The sequence below is a fragment of the Scyliorhinus torazame genome, chromosome 22 (assembly GCF_047496885.1).
Source record: "Scyliorhinus torazame isolate Kashiwa2021f chromosome 22, sScyTor2.1, whole genome shotgun sequence".
Taxonomy (NCBI): Eukaryota; Metazoa; Chordata; class Chondrichthyes; order Carcharhiniformes; family Scyliorhinidae; genus Scyliorhinus; species Scyliorhinus torazame.
The window spans coordinates 62,462,177-62,471,717 of NC_092728.1; the positions used below are offsets into that span (position 1 = coordinate 62,462,177).

Below are 9,541 nucleotides of genomic sequence, written 5' to 3' on the forward strand. Positions count from 1 at the left end.
TGGCACCAACAAGGTGCAAGCGTGGCAGTGCTCAGATGGCACCAGCAGTGCCAGGCTGCCATGCTACCGATAGGGCAACTACCTGAGGGCCTCCAATCCCCTGGGAGACTCCCACAAGTGTTGTTCTGTCTGATCAGTGTTTGTGGGGACCAGCACTGAACAGTGCATGCCTGAGGACTCCGAGGCGAAGGAGTTAGATCCCAACGGCTCTGGTAAATCAGGCGAGTGTGAGACTAGCTCTAATATGCAGATTAGCAAAATAGTGACCCCGTCCACAATGGACGGGATTCAGATCACGACATCTCGCAAGATCTAATCCAATCACGCAAGGCGTGACGAGCTGGGTAGATCCGCCTTTTGGGCGCAACATGGCCGGTAGATCGTGCTCACTGAATCCATAAAATCCCCACAATGCCGAAGGAGGCCATTCAGCGCATTGAGTCTGCACAGATCCTCTGAAAGAACACTCTATTTAGGCCCACTCCCCCGCCCTCACATTGATCATGACCAATCCACCTCACCAGCACATATTTGGACTGTGAGAGGAACGCGGCATCCAAAGGAAGCCCATGCAGGGGAAGAATGTGCAAACTCCAAACAGACAAAGCCGGAATCGAACCCGGGTCATTGGCACTGTGAGGCAGCAATGCTAACCACTGTGCCACCGTGCCGCCCACATCAACATGGGGAGAATGATTTGTAATTTGTGCTGTCGGTGTTATGCTCTTGCATCTGGACAAATGCACGTAGCTGAATAATTTTAACTATGAATTCTTTGAGAGGGATAACAAAGGTTAAGTATGTGGGGAGATGACCTTGGAGGTGGGTTTGAGTATATTTCTCAGTATTCGTTAAGGAAATGTGTCAACATTTTCATTCTAATCCTAATGCTGAATATCTACTATTGATTTTTAGCACCCCAAAACCCAAATTTCAAAGCAGTTGCGAATGCTGGCAGATAAGCTTATGTAAGCTGAAGATGATTCATTCAAGCCATTTTGCTTCATCAATTTCAAATTTTTCTTTGCCTTTAAGTTCACCTGCCCAGATCCCCGCTGAGATCTAGCTAGACTCACCACCACTGATGTCGTTGCTCAATTGATTTCTAGCTTGATCTATGAGTCTTTTTTTCTCCATTCTGGGAAGCATTGATCCACTTTCTTTGGCAGAAGCAGATCATGAGGCATGGGGAATCACAGTATTTCATAGTTTCAGAATTTTCAAAATCATTTTGACAGCAGTAAGGAAAAGGTTCAATAATCTCCAAACAAAACAATATTAAAATGACCCCTTTAGAATCCATGGAATCCCGACAATGCAGACGGAAGCCATTTGAGCCATCAGGTCTGCACCCACCCTTCGAATGAGCACTCTACTCATGTCCACCCCACCCTTTCACCATAACCCTCACACTTTACCCATTCATTTCTGGACACTAAGGGCAATTTAGCTCGGCCAATCCACCTATCCTTTTTTTTAAATTCAGAGTACCCAATTCATTTTTTCCAATTGAGGGGCAATTTGGCGTGGCCAATCCACCTACCCTGCACACCTTTGTGTAATGGGGGTGAATCCACGGGGTACAAACTCCACACGGACAGTGACCCAGAGCCAGGATCGAACCTGTGACCTCGGCACCGTGAGGCAGCAATGCTAACCACTGGGCCACTGTTCTGCCTTCAATCCACCTATCCTGCACATCTTTGGACAGTGGGAGGAAACCGGAGCACCTGGAGGAAGAACGGAGACATGGGGAGAATGTGCAAACTCCACACAGACAGTGACCCAAGGCTGGAATTGAACCTGGGTCCCTGGGGCTGTGAAGCAGTAGTGCAGACGACTGAACCACCATGCCGCCGATTACAATACCATTAGAGATAGGATAACCACTTATGAGGCAACCACTTTGGTGGAATTGATCGCAATATAAACAACAGTTTTCAACTGCATTTTCTCTCATTTCAGAAATGACCGGAACAGTTGCCGATATCTCTTTGGTCCATTGGAAGCAACAATGGCTGGAGAACGGGACCTTATATTTCCACGTCTCCATGAGTAACGCTGAGCACCTATCCCAGATAACTCCACCAACTCTGCGGGAGCCGTCCGAGATCGTGGAGGAACAGATGCATGTCCTTCATGTCTCAGTTATGGTGAGACCTCTTTACATCGGTCGCTTTCTCTCTTGTACTTTATAATAATATCGGTAGGCTGAGCTTTTGTTTCTAAATCAGGTAAATGAAGCCTGCTGATAATGTGGAAATCAGTAAAGGAACAACGCATCTTAATGGGTTGGCCAACTGTTCCACCAAATGGTGTGAGTGGAAGGGGTGCCAAAAACCCAACTGAAGTCTTTAGGTACTGTCAGACTCAATATGAATCAAGAATTGGGAACACTGAGCCACGAGGCGAGAAGGCATGGTTTCTGTGTTCACAGTTCACCCATATAATGAATTTCTGTTCATAATAGATGTGCTGTTAAATGGATATGGTAATTTGGCAGCACAGGTGTTAAAATTGGTGTGTCGGGCTGTTCCCCTGTCATCCAGTGTTTGGATCAGGAGTGATTTCAAGGAACAAAATTGAAGTCTGGCAACATTTCGCCCACCTGCAATTTCCAGGGAAAGACAGGAGGAATCATTCAGAGAGTTGAAAGGGGAGAAAATAAATGCCTTAAAAATATTACATCTTCCAGGCCTTGAACTCCATTGCTGGCCAACTCGTTTTTTTTGCCTTTTTGCGAATGAAACCAGTGAAAGGAAATCTGCGGTTATTATTTTCTGAAGAAGTTGAACAAATGCAGCAGCTGTGACCCAAGCTCTTGACTCTTGTGACAGAGAAACCATTGTGTAATGGAAACACTCTTGCTGATATGATAATGGACCTTACACAATTGTGAGATACAGCATTGTATCATCCAACGCATTAAATGGTTAGCCCTCTTGTGATCTGAGTTCTGAATTTGTATGGACTATCATCCGTTCATCTCCAGGGCCTAAATTTGAATCAGGTTTGGATCCATGCGATGTCAGTGTTATTATGGGTTGATGACATGTGTGTCCACTTCCAATGTACACCCTCACCCACCACAAACACACGTCAGAAAATCAGAGGCATATTCCTTTCCATCTTGTTCATTGAGATTAATTGGTGTCACTTCACATTTGTAGTTTTATGTTTGATTTTGAAGCTTTTTGGTCCAATTCATCAATTTCTTCCATCACCTTAAACATGTATCTGCTTTTGAGATTACGACAGTGTGAAAGTAGCAAACATAACTTCTCTATTCAAGAAGGGAGGGAGCAGAAAACAGTAAACTCAGGCCAGTTGGCTTGATGTCTTACATGGGAAAGGTTCTAGAACCGATCTTTAAAGACGGAACTCAGACAAGACTCAGGAAGAGTCAGCATGATTTTATGAAAGGGAAGTCAAGTTTTCAAGAGTTCTTTGAAGGAGTAGCCAGTGCTGTGGAAAGAAGGGAACCTATAGATGCACTGTACTTGGGTTTCCAGAAAGCATTTGATAATCATAGAATTTTCATAGAATTTACAGGGCTGAAGGAGGCCATTCGGCCAATCGAGTCTACCCCGGCCCTTGGAAAGAGAACCCTACTCAAACCTACACCCCGTAACCCCACTTAACCTTTTTGGACACTAAGGGCAATTTAGAATGGCCAATCCACCTGACCCGCACATCTGTGGACCATGGGAGTAAACGGGAGCACCCGGAGGAAACCCATGCAGACAAGGGGAGAACATGCAGACTCTGAACAGACAGTGACCCAAGCTGGGAATCAAACCTGGGACCCTGGAGCTGTAAAGCAACTGTACTGACAACTGTGCTACCGTGCTGCCCGAAGATGCCATATCAAAGCTTCTTGCAAGAAGTTAAGATCATGGTGTTGGAGGATAACATAGTAGCCTGGATTGAAGATTGGCTAGCTGGCAGAATGGTCTTTATCTGATTGGCAGGATGTGATGAGTGGAGTCAGTGAGGTTCTGTGCTGAAGCGTCAACCTTTTATTACTTAGATCAATAATTAAATGAGACGTGTGAAAGCATGGTAGCTAAATTGGCAAATGACACAAAGGTAGGTCGGAAAATATATTGTGCAGAAGACATATAGAGTTTGTAGATGGATATAGATAGGTTCAGTGAGCGAGCAAAAATTTTGCAGCTGCAGCATAATGTAGGAAAGTCTGAAGTAGTTCACTTTAGCAAGAAGAATAAAAAAGCAGAGCATTACTTAAATGGAGAATGACTGCAGAATGCCGAGGTGCAGAGAGATCTAGGTGTTCTTGTGCGTGAGTCACAAAAAATTAGTATACAGGTGCAGCATGTAATCAAGAAGGCCAATGGAGACTTCCGTTGGTGACCATGAAGGAGTAGGTCGTACATTCGATAGCTCCCGCCTGGAACGGACTTTCGGACCTTTTTTCCCGACTTTTATCGGACTTAGTGGATAGATCGGTGCAGTGGTCAATATTAAGAAGGATTCCCTCTCCGATGTATGGCTAATTGGACTAGAAGTGGCCATGTGAAAAGACTCAGCCCGGATAGAGTGAAGCAGTGGAGCTGGGACCGCGGCGCAGCATGGCGGAGGGTCAGGACCAGGGAGCGGTGGCTCAGTGGTCTAAGGAGCAACAGATGAAGTTCTTTCAGGATTGTTTCGCTGAGCTGAAAAAGGAAACATTGGACCCGATCAAGGCTGTGGTCGATCATAGAATTTACAGTGCAGAAGGAGGCCATTCGGCCCATCGAGTCTGCACCGGCTCTTGGAAAGAGCACCCTACCCAAGGTCCACACCTTCACCCTATCCCCATAACCCATAACCCAGTATCCCCACCCAACACTAAGGGCAATTTTGGACACTATGGGCAATTTAGCATGGCCAATCCACCTAACCTGCACATCTTTGGACTGTGGGAGGAAACCGGAGCACCCGGAGGAAACCCACGCACACACGGGGAGGATGTGCAGACTCCGCACAGACAGTGACCCAAGCCGGAATCGAACCTGGGACCCTGGAGCTGTGAAGCATTTGTGCTATCCACAATGCTACCGTGCTGTTCAAATGGTATTGAATCAGGCGGCCCAAGGGAAAGCGAGACAAGAAATTGAGCAGAAGTTATATCTAGCCAGGAGGATTATCTAACCGTGCTGGAGCACAAGGTGGAGGTGTTGGATGAGCGCCACAAGAGAATGCAGGAGAAGTTGGAGGGCCTGAAGAACAGGTCCAGGAGGCAGAACTTAAGGATTGTTGGCCTCCCTGAAGGAATTGAGGGGTCGAACGCAGGAGCATATGTGGCGGGCATGTTGGAGACGCTGATGGGGCCCGGGGTGTTTCCTCGGCCCCTGGAAGTGGATGGAGTGCATAGAGCCCTCGCAAGGAAACCTAAGGCGAATGACCCGCCGAGGGCCATGGTGGTTTGTTTCCACCGTTTTTTGCAGTGGACCAAGAAAGAGCGGAGCAGCAGATGGGAGAACAGAGAGGTGCGCATCTATCAGGACCTGGGAGCGGAGTTGGCCAAGACACGTGCTGAGGTCAATCGGGTGAAGGCGATCCTCTTCAAGAAGGAGGTGAAATTTGGGTTGCTGTATCCAGCACGGTTGTGGGTTACGCATGAAGACCGGCATCTTTACTTTGAGACACCGGACAATGTATGGACATTTATCAAAGAAAAGAAGTTAGAAGCGTCTTAAACGACACTTAAGTCTTGAACAAGTTATGTGACGGTGGTTCGGAATTTTCGTATCGGTTCAAATAAGATTGTATGTAGTTTTGGGTTAAGTGTTGGCTGAGGTGGTGGTCTGTGGGTGCTTTGTTTTGCAGGGATTTAATGCGGAGGACGGAGGGGGCCCTGAAATTGGTGCTATTCTGTGGGAGGTTTGGTCCTGTTTCAAGTGATTGTTTCTTCATTGTTTCTTCATTGGTTTGTGCTAATTTCTTTTTACTTGAGGTTGTTTACTTACCGGGGAATGCGATGTTGTTAAATGGGTTATTCATGTCGGGAGAGTGGCTCAAACAATAGGGAGTCAGACTGTTTGGCGCCAGGGGTGGGGGTTGTCGGGGTCAGCATATTTCAGCTGACTCTCGGAAGCGAGGTGGGGGGTGAGCATGTGTTAAGTCAGTGCTTGACCTGGGGGATCAGGTTTCGGGTGCTGTTGTGGGGGGGGGGGGGGGGGAGTGGGAGACTGCTTTGCTGACAGGGGAGGAACTATCATCGGGGAACAAATGCGAGATCGGGGGTGGCTGCTGCTTGGGGGGTTGCTCGGGGAAGCGGGGGGGGGGGCGCGGGTTCGGGGCTGGCCAAAAAAAGGTTATGGCTAGTCGGTGGGGGAGGGGGGTTGGGGGGCGCACGGGGTGGTGGCAGTCCCCCGCCCAGGCTGATTACGTGGAATGTGAGGGGTTTGAATGGGGCGGTCAAAAGAGCTCACGTTTTCGCACATTTACAGGGGCTGAAGGCAGACGTAGCAACCCAGGGGCTGGTTTAGCTCACTGGGCTAAATCGCTGGCTTTTAAAGCAGACCAAGGCAAGCCAGCAGCACGGGTCAATTCCCGTACCAGCCTCCCCAAACAGGCACCGGAATGTGGCGACTAGGGGCTTTTCACAGTAACTTCATTGAAGCCTACTTGTGACAATAAGCGATTTTAATTTCATTTCATTTTCATTCAGGAGACACATCTAAAGATTATGACCAGACGAGATTGAGAAAGGGGTGGGTTGATCAGGTGTTCCACTCGGGGCTGGACTCAAAGACCAGGGGGGTAGCGATATTGATTAGTAAGTGGGTGGCGTTTGAGGCTGGAAGAATTGTGGCTGATAAGGGGGGTGGATATATAATGGTGAGTGGAAAGCTGGAGGGTGTACAGGTGGTGCTTGTAAACGTATATGCTCCGAACTGGGACGATGTGGGATTTATGAGGCGGGTGTTTGGCAGGATCCCGGACTTGGAGTCTCACAGCCTGATCATGGGGGGAGATTTTAACACGGTCATTGATCCTGATCTGGACCAGTCAAAATCCAGGACTGGAAGGAGGCCTGCTGTGGCAAAGGAGTTGAGGGGTTTTATGGAGCAGATGGGGGGTGTAGACCCATGGAGATTCGAGCGGCTGAGGGCGAAGGAGTTTTAGGGTTTTTTTCATGTCCATAAAGTTTACTCACCTAGAGATTGTTTTGTTCTAAGCAGGGCGCTAATTCCGAAGGTAGCGGGGACGGAATATTCGACGATTGCAGTCTCTGATCATACCCCCGCATTGGGTGGATTTGCGGTTGAGTGAGGAGAGAGGGCAGCGCCCGTTGTGGAGATTAGATGTGGGGTTGTTAGTGGACGAAGCGGTCTGCGGGCGGGTGAGTAAGTCCATCCAGAATTACCTGGAAACAAATGTTACGGGAGAGATATCAGCAGCAGTGGTTTGGGAGGCTCTGAAAGCAGTTGTAAGAGGGGAACTAATTTCGATTCAGTCCCATAGAGAAAAGGTGGAATGAGCAGAGAGGGAGAGATGAGTGGAGGAGATACTTCGAGTGGATAGGAGATATGCGGAGGCCCCGGACACTGGGCTCCTGAGGGAGCGCCGGAAGCTGCAGGCAGAGTTTGAGTTGTTGACCACGGGGAGAGCGGTGGAGCAGTTGAGGAGGGCAAGGGGGGCGGTCTACGAGTATGGGGAAAGGCGAGCAGGATGCTGGCGCACCAGCTTAGGAAGAGAAACACAGTTAGGGTACTGTGTACAGTCCTGGACATCACATTTACAGTATTACAATGCGGTAGAGAGGGTTCAGACGAGTTTTACAAGGATGTCAGAAATGGAGAATTTCAGCTATGAGAAAAAATTGAGACAGTTGAGATTGTTTGCTATGGAACAGAGGAGACTAATGGGAGCATTAATCAATTTATGTCAGACCTGGATAGATTAGATAGCAGGGCCTCATTTCCCTTAGCAAAGAGCAGTACCTAGCGGGCATGGATTTAAAGTAATAAGTAGAAGGATGAGAAGTGGATTGAGCAGTAAATTTTCACCCAAAAGGGACGCGAGTGTCCAAAACACACTGCTCGAAAGGGGTGGAGACAGAAATCCTCATTGCTTTTCAAAAAATGCATGGATGTGCACTTGAAGAGTCACAATCTACAGGGCTACGATGAAGAGCGTGAAGACGGCAATAGGCTGAATAAGTATTGTTGGTGGGCACTGATACGATGTGCCAACTGACCTCCTTCTGAAACAGGTCGTTCTATGTTTCTATCGGTTAACAGCAAATCGTTGTTCGCTATTCAACAGTAACTGGCCGAGGGTCAAAGAAGACAGGTGGTTTGGGAAGCAGAAAGGTCACAAGGATAGTTTGCGATGCATCACTGGGGTTGGAGGCAGAGTGGAGGTGTTTTCATTCCTCATGAGGTTGCGTGCATTTAACACTACGGGTTAGGACTATTCATTCCATTCGTCATCTTGAGCAGCTTCAATTTCGTCAGCGCAACATTCGGAGAGAACTAAATTGCTTTGAAAATGTGTCTACGAGTTTGTTCTCTGTGTGAGAAACACCGCTCACTTGATAATAATTTACACTTAGCCAAATTCTGAAGAAGTATTTTATTCAATCGATCTTGCAAGAACGGGTGCCGCCTGTCAACATTAGCAGACACACAGAATTTAACACAGCATTGTTTTTTATATACAATCTCTGAGAAACACGCCCCACTCACTGCCTTGATGGCAGTTTCCTTATCAGTGATTCCTTATTTGGACTTGTTATGTTCACTTTGGCTTCCCCCTTGCTTCGCCCAGCAGTGGTTTCTGTTAGCTCCTGGTACACCCTTGAACCGTCAATTAAAAATGATGTAGGATGAGGCCTCCCGTCTGCACCTGCATCCTGTTATTGTAGATCCTGTTCATTCCCGAAGGTCAGTCTCACAGTTACAACAACTTGGGCACTGCAGCTTACACAAAACTCCACTTGACATCTTATTTCCCATCAAGCACTATTGTTGACATCTTCTTTGTTAACCAGAGTTTATTCATGTAGAAACAACATGTAAAAACAACATAAATTGCTCATTTCTCATAATTCCCCGTTTTTTTTCTTTTTACTCTTGTTGCTTTTTTCACTATGTCGCCCCTTCTTGCCTTCCCCAAAATTGTCCAACATCCTCTCAACCTCTCTTTCTATGGGGTCGTCCTCTCCTTCAGTCTTCCCACTGTCTCGTAGCCAAATTGTTTGCTGGCCTCCTTTACCCAGGGGTAATGGCATCTGCTTGGTCAAGGCTGTTTCGATGAGCCTCTGCACCAAGCCTCTTACGCACGGGATGATGCAACAGCCTATTGCCGCCAATGCTCCTATCACCACGATAATGGAGGTGAGGATGGATACAATTAACCCTTTCATTTTCCCAAACATTCATCAAATGAGGTGGGTATGCTTCTTTTAGATCGTTTCCCTTTAACACTCCCCTTCTCCTAGTCTTTCATAGGCTATACTGAATGGTATGGCTAGCTGAACTAATGCGCATGTCCCTTTCCATTGGGGGTAGAGTGGGTATTAGGATTT

General features: G+C 47.4%; 1 protein-coding gene and 1 long non-coding RNA gene across 4 annotated transcripts in view; one reads left to right on the forward strand and one right to left on the reverse strand.

Annotated features, from left to right (window-relative positions):
* Positions 1 to 9,541, forward strand: part of LOC140399093 (astrotactin-2-like) — a 2,178,011-nt gene that overhangs the window by 222,141 nt on the left and 1,946,329 nt on the right. For all 3 annotated transcript variants that reach the window (XM_072488234.1, XM_072488235.1, XM_072488236.1), the window contains exon 2: positions 1,966 to 2,153. In XM_072488234.1, the coding sequence (XP_072344335.1) occupies positions 1,966 to 2,153 (188 nt within the window). The remainder of the gene's footprint in view (positions 1 to 1,965; positions 2,154 to 9,541) is intronic.
* The window catches only part of LOC140399092 (uncharacterized), a 5,647-nt gene continuing 4,677 nt past the window's right edge, over positions 8,572 to 9,541 (reverse strand). The window contains exon 2 of the long non-coding RNA XR_011937623.1: positions 8,572 to 9,541. This exon is cut by the window's right edge and continues 1,191 nt beyond it. This is a non-coding gene — a long non-coding RNA (uncharacterized lncRNA).